This window comes from Oncorhynchus masou, chromosome 6 (assembly GCF_036934945.1).
Source record: "Oncorhynchus masou masou isolate Uvic2021 chromosome 6, UVic_Omas_1.1, whole genome shotgun sequence".
Lineage (NCBI taxonomy): Eukaryota > Metazoa > Chordata > Actinopteri > Salmoniformes > Salmonidae > Oncorhynchus > Oncorhynchus masou.
The window spans coordinates 59,031,576-59,047,925 of record NC_088217.1 but is presented as its reverse complement, the minus strand read 5'-3'; the positions used below and the strand labels follow the sequence as shown (position 1 = coordinate 59,047,925).

At 48.1% G+C, this 16,350-nt stretch overlaps 1 protein-coding gene across 1 annotated transcript in view; it reads left to right on the top strand.

Moving 5' to 3' along the window:
* The first annotated feature begins 3,457 nt into the window (after window positions 1-3,457).
* Window positions 3,458-16,350, top strand: part of fer1l4 (fer-1 like family member 4) — a 113,288-nt gene continuing 100,395 nt past the window's right edge. The window contains exons 1-2 of the mRNA XM_064969262.1: window positions 3,458-3,678; window positions 9,992-10,047. Coding sequence (XP_064825334.1) covers window positions 3,600-3,678; window positions 9,992-10,047 — 135 coding nt within the window. The 5' untranslated portion in view covers window positions 3,458-3,599. The remainder of the gene's footprint in view (window positions 3,679-9,991; window positions 10,048-16,350) is intronic.

Here is a 16,350-nt window from a genome sequence, read left to right as displayed (position 1 = left end):
ATACGAATACACGTACCGTTTTACCTCTAATATTTACCCATGATAGAAATTGTCTGAATATTAATATTTGACATGAATGACAACCGTTCAGGAGATATTGGTCCTCTAAGTTGGACCCTTTAGCCTATTCTTGGACCCCCCCCCCACACTACCATGAAACATCAATATCTTGGTAATTGATTAAGACAAAACATTGATTTTGAGGCTTTAAATAATAATCTCAATCTTCTATAGGAAACATACTTATATGATAGAATTGACATTCCCATTCAAATTGACATTCAACACTGGGAGGACCGGGTGTTGGTCTGAAAATCTCCCCCCTGCCAGAATTCCCCCATCTAATTTCCTTAATTTTGTGGCTAGAGTCAAATACTTTCTATAGAACAAACTCCACGTCAGGATAGGCAACCGAAATGAATAGATAATGTATGTGTGTTGGGGGGTAACCTGTAACCAAAAGGTTGCTAGGTCGAATCCCAGAGCTGACAAGGTAAAAATCTGTCATTCTGCCCCTGAACAAGGCAGTCAGTTAACCCACTGTTCCTAGGCCATCATTGAAAATAAGAATTTGTTCTTAACTGACTTGCCTAATTAGATAAAGGTTAAAAAAAAATGTAAGCTAAACTGACAACGGAGTAATGAGCAGAAAGCAAGTCGCAGCAGTGAAGAATGCAAAGGGAAGTGATTTCTGGCAAGGGGGAGATTTTCAGCACAAAACCGGCAGCCATCTTTGTGGTAGTAGTTGGTAGTTAAAATGTCAATGCTATTTCAATTTCAATGGTGTACCAGCTAGGGTCTGAAAGGATAGGTCCAATCTGTGAATTATATTTGTCAAATTGAAATTACACCCACCCTGTATTCAAGAGTATTTCCGTGTTACAACAAAGTAATATGCTTTTGAAGCCAAAGAAGTGGATTTGATGTTGTTCGTGATACACACACAGTGCATTCGGAAAGTATTTAGACCCCTTCCCCTTTTCCACATTTTGTTACGTTACAACCTTATTCTAAAATGGATTCAATTCAATTCAATTAATTGGACATCATTTGGAAAGGCACAAACCTGTCTATATAAGGTCCCACAGTTGACAGTGCATGTCAGAGCAAAAACCAAGCCATGAGGTCAAATGAATTGTCTGTAGAGCTCCGAGACAGGATTGTCTTTAGGCACAGAGCTGTTGAAGGGTACCAAAAAATGTCTGCAGTATTGAAGGGGTCCAAGAACACTGGCCTCCATCATTCTTAAATGGAGGAAGTTTTTCTAAGAGCTGAGCTGTCGGCCAAACTGAGCAATCAGTGTTGAAGGGCTTTGGTCAGGGAGGTGACCAAGAACTCGATGTTCACTCTTACAGAGCTCCAGAGTTCCTCTATGGAGATGGCTGTTCTTCTGGAAGGTTCTCCCACCTCTGCAGCACTCCATCATTCAGGCCTTTATGGTATAGTGGCTGGACGGAAGCCACTCCTTAGTAAAGGGCCCATGACAGCCCGCTTGGAGTTTGCCAAAAGGCACGTTAAGGACAAGATTCTATACCAAGATTGAACTCTTTGGCCTGAATGCCAAGCATCACGTCTGGAGGAAACCTGGCACCATCCCTAAGGTGAAGCATGGTGGTGGCAGCATCATACTTTGGGGATGTTTTTTAGTGGAAGGGACTGGGAGACTTGTCAGGATCGAAGGAAAGATGAACAGAGCAAAGTACAGAGAGATCCTTGATGAAAACCTGCTCCAGAACGGTCAGAACCTCACACTCGGGAAAAGGGTCACCTTCCAACAGAACTACAACCCTAAACACACAACCAAGACAGCTCAGGAGTGGTTTCGGGCCAAGTCTCTGAATGTCCTTGAGTGGTCCAGCCGGAGCCTGGACTTGAACCCGATCTAACATCTCTGGAGAGACCTGAAAATAGCTGTGCATTTGACGCTCCCCATCCAACCTGACAGAGGTTGAGAGGATCTGCACAGAAGAATGGGAGAAACTCCCCAAATACAGGTGTGCCAAGCTTGTAGTGTCATACCCAAGAAGTCTCGAATGTAATCGCTGCCGAAGATGCTTCTAGAAAGTGCTGAGTAAAGGGTCTGAATACTTATGTAAATGTATTATTTCAGTTTATTTTTAATACATTTGCAAACATTTCTAAAAGCCTGTTTTTGCTTTGTCGTTATGGGGTATTGTGTGTAGTTTGAGGGGGGGGAGAAAACAATTTAATCAATTTTAGATTAAGGCTTAAGACAGTGGTGTACACATTAGATTAGAAAAAAGCACTTACTGACTTGTAATTCACAGTAGCTCAATCACCCAAATCAGTGCTGCTATGAATATGCTAAACTTGTTGGGACCACATGTATACAGTGCATACATATACAGTAAATACAAAGTGTTTTTTGTTTAATTTAAAGGGAATCCATTGTGCTTCTACTGAACAAAAATGTAAACACAACATGGTAAGTGTTGGTTCCATGTTTCATGAGCTAAAATAAGAGGCCAGACATTTTCCACCAAAAGCTTATTACTCTCATTTTGTCAATTTTTTTACATCCCCGTTAGTGAGCATTTGACCTTTACAAAAATAATCCATCCACTTTACAAGTGTGGCATATTAAGAAGCCAATTAAACAGCATAATCATTACACATGTGCACTTTGAGCTTGGGACAATAAAAGGCCACTCAAGTGTGCAGTTGTCGTCACACAACACAATGCTACTGACGTTTTGATGGAGCTTGCAATTGGCATGCTGACTGCAGGAATGTCCACCAGAGTTATTGCCAGAGAATTATGGGATCATCTGAGGAGGGGAAGGGGGGTGCTCAGGAGTATTTCTGTCTGTCATAAAGCCCTTTTGTGGGGAAAACCCCATTCTGATTGGCTTGGCCAGTAGGTGGACGTGGCCCCCAAATGGGCGGGCCTTCCCCTGCCCAGTCATGTGTAATTCATAGCTTAGGACCTAAATGCATTTATTTAAATTGACTGATTTCCTTTAATGAACTGTAACTCAGTAAAATATTTGAAATTGTTGCATGTTGCGTTTATATTTTTGTTGAGTATATTTATGAACTCAAGCCTTGAGGAGAAGAAAGCTGTATCTCCAGTCATAACTTTTTAAGAAAAATAGTTTTTAAAGACACTCATGTGAATACACCAGTCGTTCTAATATGAGTAACTTAATTTATTCTAAAAACATTATTTGGAATCCAGTTGACATGGACAGACCCTCAAGGTTTACACAGGCAGGCAGCCCAATTCTGTACCTTTTTCTTATTACTATTTGGTCTTTTGACTGAACAGATCAGCTCTTGTGTCAATAATTGAGCAAAAGATCAGAATTGTGCTGCCTGTGTAAACGTAGCCTATGCGTTCTGTCTGATTGTGACTAACCAGGCTGGGCAACACCTACCTCACATTCCTCAAACATTAGGAACTTCCCCTTTAGAAAACAAAACACTGTTTTTGTCCCTCATTGAATCAACACCTATGTGGATAGGAGATTTTGTTAGAGGTTCAGTTGACAGCATGTGAGCTACTGGTATCCACACTCAAACAGATCAGAGCTGTACGATGATATCTATTGGATACAGTTACATACTCAAACAGAAACATGTCCATCACTGTCAACCTGAAGAGGATCACCAATTTACCTGGGACGTACGATCGAAAAGTGGAGTTATCCTTTAGAGGTACATAAGTGCAGTTATGTTGAGCTTTCAGGCATTCAGCTTTCATGAATATGTTTGATGTGATTGTCTGCCATGGATGTAACTTATCCTCTGAACATTTATTGTATTTGATTGACATGAAAGTAAATGTTTGCTTTACCTGGATATGAAACCTGAGATGAAAGAGGATAGTTTCATATTGGGTGGTGGTGTACATTTCGTAATCTTTTGGATCCACAAGTATATTACAGTTGTTCTTGAATTCTGGTGACATTTGAAGCCATAAAGTCTTTGTTTATAAATACATTGTTAACAAACAATGGAGTGAATGCAATTTATCCACAAGCTTTTGGGTTCTGATCAAGTTAGACAGTTGAACTAAGTTATATTCTTTAAGAATCAATGGCTATATACAGTTGAAGTCCGAAGTTTACATACACTTAGGTTGGAGTCATTAAAATTCATTTTTAAACCACTCCACAAATTTCTTGTTAAACAAACTATAGTTTTGGGAAGTCAGTTAAGACATCTACTTTGTGAATGACACAAGTAATTGTTCCAACAATTGTTTATAGACAGATTATTTCACTTATAACTCACTCTAACACATTTCCAGTTGGTCATAAGTTTACATACACTAAGTTGGCTGTGCCTTTAAAACAGCTTGGAAAATTACAGAATATGATGTCATGGCTTTAGAAGCTTCTGACAGGCTAATTGACATCATGTGAGTCAATTGGAGGAGGACCTGTGGATGTATTTCAAGGCCTACCTTCAAACTCAGTGCCTCTTTGCTTGATATCATGGGAATACCACGTTCATCTGTACAAACAATAGTACACAAGTATAAACACCATGGGACCACACAGCCGTCAAACCGCTCAGGAAGGAGACACGTTCTGTCTCCTAGAGATGAACGTGTTTTGGTGCGAAAAGTGCAAATCAATCCCAGAACAACAGCAAAGGACCTTGTGAAGATGCTGGAGGAAACGGGTTCGAAAGTATCTATATTCACAGTAAAACGAGTCCTGTATCGACACAACCTGAAAGACCGCTCAGCAAGGAAGAAGCCAATGCTCCAAAATCGCCATAAAACACCAGACTATGGTTTGCAACTGCACAAAGATTGTACTTTGTGGATAAATGTCCTCTAGTCTGATTAAACAAAAACACATCATTGTGTTTGGATGAAAAAGGGGGAGGCTTGCAAGCCGTAGAACAACTTCCCAACCGTGAAGAACGTGGGTGGCAGCATCATGTTGTAGGAGTGCTTTGCTGCAGGAGGGACTGGTGCACTCAGGCGACCCAGGGGGCGAGGTGCCGGGCGATCCGGGTGGAGGCGGTGGAAGTCCCTCAGGAGTGAAGGGTACCCAGCCCCACTCCACCGGACCGTACCCCTCTCAGTCCACGAGGTACTGTAGGTTCTCGCCCGGCATCTCGAGTCCAGAATGGCACGTACTGTGTGCGCCGGGGACCCCTCGATGTCCAGAGGGGGCGGAGGGGCCGCGGGCACCTCACTTTCTTGTAGGGGACCAGCCACCACCGGTCTGAGGAGAGACACATGAAATGAGGGGTTAATACGATAATAAGTAGGAAGTTGTAACTTATAACACACCTCGTTTATCCTCCTCAGGACTTTAAATGGCCCCACACACTGTGGCCCCAGCTTCCGGCAGGGCAGGCGGAGGGGCAGGTTTTGGGTCGAGAGCCAGACCCGGTTCCCCGGTGCGAACACTGGGGCCTCACTGCGGTACTGGTCAGCGCTCTTCTTCTGTCGTCCCCCAGCCAGTCTTAAAGATTCCTGGACGGCTCTCCAGGTGTCCTTTGAGCGCTGCACCCATTCCTCCACAGCAGGAGCTTTGGTCTGGCTCTGATGCCACTGTGCCAGGACCGGCTGGTAGCCCAACACACACTGGAAGGGAGATATGTTAGTTGAGGAGTGGCGAAGGCAGTTCTGAGCGAGCTCTGCCCATGGAACATACTTCGCCCACTCACTTGGCCGATCCCGGCAATAGGACCGCAGAAACCTGCTCACATCCTGGTTTAATTGCTCCACCTGCCCATTACTCGGGTGGAAACCCGAGGTCAGGCTGACCGAGACCCCCAGCCTCTCCATAAACGCCCTCCAAACTCTGGACGTGAACTGGGGATCAGAGACGATGTCCTCAGGCACCCCGTGGTGCCAGAAGACATGGATAAACAGAGCCTCCGCAGTCTGCAGGGCCGTAGGGAGACCGGGCAATGGGATGAGATGGCAGGACTTCGAAAACCGATCCACAACGACCAGGATCGTAGTACTTCCCTGGGACAGGGGTAGGTCGGTGAGGAAGTCCACCTACATAAAACCTCACGTCCTTCACCAACGTGGGCCACCAGTACCTCCCCCTAAGACTCCGCACCGTCTTCTCGATGCCAGGATGACCCGAGGAGGGTAGAGTATGGGCCCAATGAATTAACCTGTCACGGACACCCCTCGGCACGTACTGAGCCCCTGCTGGACACTGAGGGGGTGCAGGCTCCAACCGTGATGCCCTCTCTACCTCCACGTCCACCTCCCGTACCACCGGTGCCATGAGACATGAAGGTGGAAGGATGGGGGTCGGCTCAATGGACCGCTCCTCGGTATCATATAGGCGGGACAGCGCGTCGGCCTTCGTGTTTTGGGAGCAGGGTAAAGAACATGGCCCATTTAGCCTGATGCGGATTCAGTCTTCTCACTGCCCAGATATACTCAAGATTACGATGGTCAGTCCAAATGAGAAAAGGGTGTTTAGCTCCCTCAAACCAATGTCTCCACACCTTCAGAGCCTTGACTACAGCTAATAACTCCCGGTCCCCCACGTCATAGTTTCGCTCTGCCGGACCGAGGTTCTTCGAAAAAAAGGCGCAAGGGCGGAGCTTCGGTGGCGCGCCTGAGTGCTGGGACAGCACAGCCCCTACCCCAGTCTCGGACGCGTCCACCTCCACTATGAACGCTAAAAAGGGGTCCGGATGCGCCAACACAAGCGCATTGGTGAACAGCTCCTTCAGACGACTGAAAGCTCTGCCCCGACTCTGCTGACCAGCGCAAGCGCGCCCTTCAGCAGTGAGGTAATGGGAGCAGCCACCTGACCAAAACCCCGGATAAACCTCCGGTAGTAATTGGCAAACCCTAAAAACCTCTGCAGCTCTTTTACCGTGGTGGGAGTCGGTCAATTACGCACGGCTGTAACGCGGTCACACTCCATCACCACCCCTGAGGTGGAAATGCGATAACCCAGGAAGGAAACGGCTTGTTTGGAGAACACTCATTTCTCAGCTCGACATACAGGTCATGCTCCAGCAGTCGCCCAAGTACCTTATACGCACCAGAGACACGTGCGCGGCGTTTGTGGCAGAATAGATCAGGATGTCATCGATGTACACTACCCCTCCTTTCTCGTGCAGGTCTCGGAGAATCTCGTCTACGAAATATTGGAAAACGGCTGGAGCATTCTTCAACCCATATGGCATGACGCAGTACACATAATGGCCAGATGTAGTACTAAATGCGGTCTTCCACTCATCTCCTCCCCCGGATACGCACCAGGTTATACGCACTCCTCAGGTCCAGTTTTGTGAAGAAACGCGCCCCGTGAAACGATTCTACCGCCGTAGCGATGAGAGGTAGTGGGTAGCTAAACCCCACAGTGATGGAATTTAGACCTCTATAATTATGCACGGACGCAGACCTCCTTCCTTCTTCTTCACGAAAAAAAGAAGCTTGAGGAGACTGGTGACGTGGAGAGCCGAATGTACCCCTCTCCCAGAGATCTCCTCCTGGGACAATGGGTACACGTGACTCCTAGGAAGTGCAGCGTTTTCCAGGAGGTTTATCGCGCAGTCCCCTCGACGATGGGGTGGTAATTAGGTTGCCTTCTTTTTACAGAAGGCGATAGCCAAATCGGCATATTCAGAGGGAATGCGCACAGTGGAAACCTGGTCTGGACTCTCCACCGTAGTCGCACCTACGGAAACTCCTACATACCTGCCTGAACACTCCTCTGACCACCCTCGAAGAGCCCCCTGTCTCCATGAAATCACCGGGTTGTGATGAGCTTGCCAGGGAATTCCCAGCACCACTGGAAACGCAGGTGAATCGATAAGGAATAGATTAATCCGTTCCTTATGATCCCCCTGCGTTACCATGTCCAGTGGCACCGTGGCCTCCGTGACCAGCCCTGACCCTAATGATTGTCTATCTAAGGAGTGCACGGGGAAAGGTTGGTCTAACGACACCAGGGGAATCCCTAGCCTTAGCGCGAGCCCACGATCCATGAAGTTACCAGCTGCGCCTGAATCGACTAGCACCTTATGCTGTAGAGAGGGAGAAAACCCAGGGAAAGACGTTAGCACAAACATATGGCCGACAGGAAGCTCTGGGTGAGTCTGGTGCTGACTCACCTGGGGTGAACGAGTAGTGCTCCGCCTGCCTTCCCGACTCCAAGACGAGCTCCTCCAGCACCGGTCGGCAGTGTGTCCTCGCCGACCACAACTGGTGCAGGAGGAAACTCCTCCTCCGGTCCCCCTCGATGCAGCCCCCCCTAACTCCATGGGGATGGGAGCAGGAGGGCCTGGAGGTGGAATCGACAGGGCCCGTTCTGACACCCACGGGCAGCCAGCAGGTTGTCCAGACGAATGGACATGTCTATCAGTTCATCCAGGGATATGGTGGTGTCCCGACACGCTAGCTCCCTGCGGATGTCTTCCCTGAGGTTAAAACGATAGTGGTCCATCAGAGCCCTGTCGTTCCACCCCGCCCCTTCGGCCAAGGTCCGGAACTCCAGGACAAGTTCCTGCGCGCTCCGCGTCTCCTGTCGCAGGTGGAACAGCCCTCCCATGGGTGGTCGTACACAGACCGGAATCGGCGGGTGAACTCGGGGTAGTGATCCCTCGCCGAGTCTGGGCCATTCCACACTGCGTTGTCTCACTCCAGGGCTAGCCCCATCAGACAGGAGACGAGGACGCTCACGCTCTCCTCCCCTGAGGGAGTTGGACGGACGGTAGCTAGGTACAACTCCAGTTGTAGGAGAAACCCCTGACACCCAGCCTCCGTCCCATCGTACTCCCTGTGGACCACCAGACGCAGGGCACCGGAGCCGGATGCTGAAGCAGGGGTAGGTGGTGCTGGTGGAGGGGGCGCTGGAGGAGAGGTGGGAAGGCCACTCCTCTCCCATCGGTCCATCCTCTCCATCAGCTAATCCATTGCTGACCCAATCCGGTGAAGAATGGTGGTGTGATGGAGACCCTCTCCTCCATCGATGGGAGAGGTGTGGCTGCTCCTGCTTATTCCATGACAAGGTGTGGGATTCTGTCACGGATGACTAGGAGGGGAAGGTAGGAATCAGGTGCAGAGAGCAGAGGGTTCACGGAGAAATGCACTTTATTCCAGCACAAAATGGTCATGCCCAAAACACAGGGCGGAAAACACTGACCAATCCAAAGCACAGGGTAACAACGGTCCGGACAGAGCACAATAACACAAAATATAACAAATGAACAAAATATAATCCCGCACAAACAAGGGTGGGCTTCACAAGCTTAAAGAAGTAAGCAAATCAAGAAAACACAAATAGTAACAGGTGCAACTCATAAGACTAAACTACCTTAAAAGGGAAAAGGAATTGGTGGCGGCTAGTAGGCCGGTGACGACGACCGCCGAGCACCGCCCAAAAACAGGCAGGGGAGCCAACTTCGGCGGGAGTCATGAGATAGCTAATAATCCTCTTTAATATAGACACCTCCCCCGATAACAGTTTGCCCTCAAGGATCTTTGAATATCTTTGTAATAAGTGATTTTCAAGGCGATAACGCCAACAACAAAATTTAAGTATGATTTATATATATTTTTAATAGGATTTTGTTTTTATTGATCTGGACAATACTTACTTTCTTGCATTCAAAATTATAGATATACTATAAATTCCTTAATGTCAATACAACTGTACTGGATAACTACTGGGATGAGCCAAGTACTTTCAACAAATCATAATGTTTTTTAGAATAAAGGACTTGCATTATGTTGTATCAATGGTAAACAGTTCAATATAAACAATAACATGTATGATGTGTAACTATTTGCCATTTAAAGTGTGTTTCATGCTTGCAAAGAAGGGGGGCGCAAATGCCACTGCAATTCAAGAACTACCCATTCAATTTCAATAAAACAGTGTCTTATTAAAACTACGGTGGTTAATATACTTATTTTCAAGTTTTTGCAAGTGTAATTATGTCTACTGTTTTCTGTCCTACAGTATATTCATACAATGTGTGTAACATGTCTCCAGTCTTCTCAGCATATTTATCAATTTTTTAGGTTTTACCCACAAAACCAAGATTCTTCAGTGTGAAAATTTTGCCATTTTCAATGAGGTAAGATCCTTCTTGAATTAAATATTTTGCCCAGTATCAGGGTTGTAGTCAATTTGAGTTGGAATCATTCAATTCAGGAAATTCTTTTTAAAAAACTATTTTTTTTAAATCTCCTTTTCAGTTTATTGAAAAGAGATGCCCTTTTTCAATTATTGTAACGGAATTTCAGTTTACTTCCTAAATGGACTGATTTCAATTCGAATTGACCCCAACCCCAAGCATACAGTAGGTACCAGTCTCTTTAGTTTATCCACTCCATGTAATCCATGTCATGTTCCAAAGAGACTGACTGGCCTTTCTGCCATCGTTAAATATAAACATTGATTATCCAAATATTTGAACTCGTCACTCTTTTTCTCCACAGAACATGTTGGTATCTGGTTGCGCTAAGCAACCATTTGCTTGTCCAGACGAAACCAGTTTGTCAAAAGTTGCTAGCTCACGTTTTAATTCTCAAACAAAATAAATACTGCAATTTCAACCACAATTCCAACCACAGTTTTAAGCCTCAAAATACAGCTTAATCCATCAGCCAAGCAATTTATTAACTTGATCTCCACTATAAAAAACATCTAGACATTATCTCACATTTCTTTTAGAATAACATTTAGTTTTCAACAGAGGAGATATGTATAAACCTTGCTGTCTGACTATATATTGTGGATGGATGAAATAAATGTATTCATACTATCAAAATAACGTTTTAATGAAAATATGTTTATCATTATTTGAATATATTGGTAACCTGTTGTATGAAAGTGATAATGCCCAGTGTTTGGAGGATATATTGGCACGGTTTGTCGGCCATCGACTTCGTCTCCGGCCTAACAACACCCGTGCCTATATATCCTACCAAACACCTGCTTTTCGGGCATTATCACTTAATTATATCATGGTATTGTTGAATACTCGTTTCTGATTGGCTTGAAGGGAATTCTAGAGCATACATTATTTCCCAATAACGCACAGTATATCAGCACGGTAGAATTCCATGGCTATAGTTCAATCTTACATGTTCTATGTTTAAGCTGTTTTTGAAAGCAAAAGTCGAATTGAAAACATTATTGGCATTGTTGAATTCAATTTTCATAATAGCAAGCGAGGACTGATGGTTTGGTTACCAAGACAACTACTGTAGCTAGCTATCTAGTGAACCTGCTACCTACTTCAATGGATGTTGAACACATTTTTACCTGCAAAATAACATTTTTTGCAGCAAATGTGTTAAATTATAGCCATGGTATAATGCGGATAATCAACTCGGGGCTCTATGCGTTCTCTGGAAAATAATTAAACTTCTGTGGAAAGTTAGTTCCACTCTATTGTGGTGTTTTGGAACACCTTACGAATTGTTAATTATTTTCCATAGAACACATAGCCAGCCCCTCGTTGATTATCCCTAATGCCTCATGTCCACTACATGCATCAAACTCTTTGCCTTCAGGCGGAAGTCATTCATTGTCAATGGAGCAGTCCGAAACGCTACGTAAGCACTAGTCGCGGTGCGTTCTGTGCCTGCATGTATTCATTATTTTCAACTCATGCATTGTTTTACCCTGCGGTGGTACAAACGGAAATACAATCACAGACTCCAACTAGCTAGCATTTAGCTAGTTAAAAATCAAAGCACGTGCGTCGTACGGAAAATGTGGGTTAGACATCTGGCAGAACAAAATGTATATGCAGCTGGTGAACATCGAGCATATAACACGAGCATATTACAGGACGCAACTTGCACACAAATGTAGTTGCTTGCAACTGAGTTGCTTTTTGATTGCTATGTGAAACACCCCTGCAACTAATAAGCAACTTATCTGCAACTTGGTTGCATTCAGTTGAAACTTTTCAACTTTGTGCAACTAGTTCCACTACTTTAACCTGATCCTACCCCAGGCCAACGGCCTGAGAGGACAGGACACTACCACTCAACACACTCTGTAACTCTTCTTAATTAAAATCTTGTACCCCCAAGTACTTCTCTGCAGCTGCCACAACAACACCTAGTTTCTGTGATTTAAATTCCATTTCTGCTGTACAGTTGATAACCATTGATATAAACGGTAAGAAGCCAACCTTACTGAAGCATATTTCACTCATTGGCTTATCCCTCTGTGTTCATACAGATCTACCATTCACAGAGATCCTCTCAGAATCCCTCACCCTTGATGCATCATCCTCTACTTTCTCCACTGCTTCAGCATACCACACTTTTTGCACTACTCTGACTTTAGCAACGTCAACCTGCCTCTCTCGCTATGATAACTTCCGATCCCCAGCAACATGTGCACCCCTTACAGTTGACATACACAAATTTATCCACCGAGTCTACACAATCCTCTATCCCATGCCCTCCTGCACACTTCCCACATCTTAGAATCTCCCTCCTACACACTGCTGTGACATGACCATAAACGTTGCCCTTGAAACAGCACAGTGGATTCGCCACAAAAGCTTTAACAGGACGTCCTAACGTGACCTCTTCTGGTAAAGACTGACTCAAGACTCAGAGGAGTCACTGTCAGTCCTTTTGTTTCACCATGCTCCACACCGGGTCAAACGGTGGGCATCACGAACATCAGGAATCTTCAACTTGAATTGTTCCACCTCCACACTTAACACTACCACAGAAATCACTCCCCTCAATGGTGCCCTGTACCTAAGTGCAAAGCAAGATACAGTTCTTTCCCCAAGTTGCATCGCATGTAGCGCCTGCTCCCTCTGATCTGAAGACGCACAAACAAACATCACAAGTCCACTTTGGATTTGTGCAACTAATTGCAAGCAACAGCCAATCAAAATTAATGCTTTTGTCACATGTTCCATTTGAAGGTTCGGATCTCCGGCCCAGTTGTCATGTCAACAACACAGCTGTCAGTGCTGCAGAACCGTTATCAAGGTGGACATATGAGACATTACCCAAACGGAAGCTGTATAAATAAATACTGGAATCGGGGCTCGTGAAGGTTTAGGTACATGGTTTCAGTTGTCGCTTTCCATCCAATTGGCGACGGATTTTCATGAGAATATTCTAGAATCCGCATAAAGAAAATATGAGCACTTTCCACCAAATGGACTTGTTGCAGATTAAATCCATGTGTTATGTTCGATATGCTTCCATTGTATTTTAAAGTCTACCGATAATTTTGTCACAAAAACGGTTGCATTAAATAGCAAATGTGCCTACTCTGGTATAGGCACCTGCGCTCTAGACAGTAGCTCGCAGATACAGTGCGGGTAGGCTGTGCAGGTTGTCTAGTCTACATGGTGATATTATTACATATCTAACTGCACTGTCCAATTTACAGTAGCTATTACAGTGAAAGAATACCATGCTATTGTTTGAGGAGAGTGTGTAATTATGAACTTGAACATGTATTAATAAACCAATTAGGCACTTTTGGGCCATCTTTATACCACATTTTGAACATATATGCATGCCTCATTCATTGGATCAGTCTAAAACTTTGCACATACACTGTTACCATGTAGTGGCCAAAATCTAAATTGTGCCTGGGCTAGAATAATACATTATGGCCTTTCTCTTGCATTTCAAAGATGATGGTAAAAAATATTTTTGTATTGTATTATATTAACTTTTACCAGATCTAATGTGTTATATTATCCTACATTAATTTCACATTTCTACAAACTTCAAATTGTTTCCTTTCAAAATTTATCAAGAATATTCATAGTTGTTACTTTTATCTCTTCTTATCCGTATTTTTTGAAACTTCACTATCGGTTAGGGGCTCGTAAGTCAGCATTTCACTGTAAGGTTTACACCTGTTGTATTCGGCGCATGTGACTAATACAGAACGTGACAGTAACCCCCCCCAAAGGTGCGGACTCCGGCCGCAAAACCTGAACCTATAGGGAAGGGTCTGGGTGGGCGTCTGTCCGCGTTGGCGGCTCTGGCGCGGGACATGGACCCCTCTTCACCATAGTTTTTCCTCTTTAGAGCGGCGACCCTCGCCGCCGACCTTGGACTGGGGACCCACGCCACGGGTCCCGGATGGACGGGAGATTCCGGCAGCACCGGACAGGTGGGAGCACCGGAGTGAAGGACGACTCCGGCAGCGGCGGACAGGCGGGAGACTCCGGCAGCTCCGGAGTGAAGGACGATTCTGGCATTGCCTGGCTGACTGACGGCTCTGGCGGCTCCTGGCTGACCGACGGCTCTGGCGGGTCCTGGCTGATGGACGGCTCTGGCGGGTCCCGGCTGGCTGGCGGCTCTGGCGGCTCCCGGCTGGCTGGCGGCTCTGGCGGCTCCCGGCTGGCTGGCGGCTCCCGGCTGGCTGGCGGCTCTGGCGGTTCCCGGCTGACTGACAGCTCTGGCGGCTCTCGACGGCTCTGGCGGCTCAGGACAGACTGGCGGCTCTGGCAGCTCAGGACAAACTGGCGGTTCCTGGCTGACGGGCGGCTCTGGCGGCTCAGGACAGACTGGCGGCTCTGGTGGCTCAGGACAGGCTGGCGGCTCTGGCGGCTCAGGACAGGCTGGCGGCTCTGGCGGCTCAGGACACACTGGCGGCTCTGGCGTCTCAGGACAGACGGGAGACTCCGGCGCCTCAGGACAGACGGGAGACTCTGACGGCTCAGGACAGATGGGAGACTCTGGCGGCTCAGGACAGACGGGAGACTCTGGCAGCTCAGGACAGGCTGGCGGCTCTGGCGGCTCAGGACACACTGGCGGCTCTGGCGTCTCAGGACAGACGGGAGACTCCGGCGCCTCAGGACAGACGGGAGACTCTGACGGCTCAGGACAGATGGGAGACTCTGGCGGCTCAGGACAGACGGAGACTCTGGCGGCTCAGGACAGATGGGAGACTCTGGCGGCTCAGGACAGACGGGAGACTCTGGCGGCTCAGGACAGACAGGAGACTCTGGCGGCTCAGGACAGACTGGAGACTCTGGCGGCTCAGGACAGACTGGCGGCTCTGGCGGCTCAGGACAGACTGGTGGCTCTGGCGGCTCAGGACAGACTGGCGGCTCTGGCGGCTCAGGACAGACGGGAGACTCTGGCGGCTCAGGACAGACTGGAGACTCTGGTGGCTCAGGACAGACGGGAGACTCTGGCGGCTCAGGACAGACTGGCGGCTCAGGACAGACGGGAGACTCTGGCGGCTCAGGACAGACGGGAGACTCTGGCGGCTCAGGACAGACGGGAGACTCTGGCGGCTCAGGACAGACGGGAGACTCTGGCGGCTCAGGACAGATGGGAGACTCTGGCGGCTCAGGACACACTGGAGGCTCTGGCGGCTCAGGACACACTGGCGGCTCTGGCGGCTCAGGACAGACGGGAGACTCTGGCGGCTCAGGACAGACTGGAGACTCTGGCGGCTCAGGACAGACTGGCGGCTCAGGACAGACTGGCGGCTCTGGCGGCTCAGGACACACTGGCGGCTCTGGCGGCTCAGGACAGACGGGAGACACCGGCGGCTCAGGACAGATGGGAGACTCTGACGGCTCAGGACAGATGGGAGACTCTGGCGGCTCAGGACAGACGGGAGAGTCTGACGGCTCAGGACAGATGGGAGACTCTGGCGGCTCAGGACAGACGGGAGACTCTGGCAGCTCAGGACAGACGGGAGACTCTGGCGGCTCAGGACAGACGGGAGACTCTGGCGGCTCAGGACAGATGGGAGACTCTGGCGGCTCAGGAAAGACTGGAGACTCTGGCAGCTCAGGACAGACTGGCGGCTCTGGCGGCTCAGGACAGACTGGCGGCGCTGGCGGCTCAGGACACACTGGCGGCTCTGGCGGCTCAGGACAGACTGGAGACTCTGGCGGCTCAGGACAGACGGGAGACTCTGGCGGCTCAGGATAGACGGGAGACTCTGGCGGCTCAGGACAGACGGGAGACTCTGGCGGCTCAGGACAGACTGGCGGCTCAGGACAGACGGGAGACTCTGGTGGCTCAGGACAGACGGGAGACTCTGGCGGCTCAGGGCAGACGGGAGACTCTGGCGGCTCAGGACAGACGTGAGACTCTGGCGGCTCAGGACAGACGGGAGACTCTGGCGGCTCAGGACAGACGGGAGACTCTGGCGGCTCAGGACAGACTGGAAACTCTGGCGGCTCAGGACAGACTGGTGGCTCTGGCGGCTCAGGACAGACTGCCGGCTCAGGACAGACTGGCGGCTCTGGCGGCTCAGGACACACTGGCGGCTCTGGCGGCTCTGACGGCTCAGGACACACTGGCGGCTCTGGCGGCTCAGGACAGACTGGAGACTCTGGCGGCTCAGGACAGACGGGAGACTCTGGCGGCTCAGGACAGACGGGAGACTGGCGGCTCAGGACAGACGG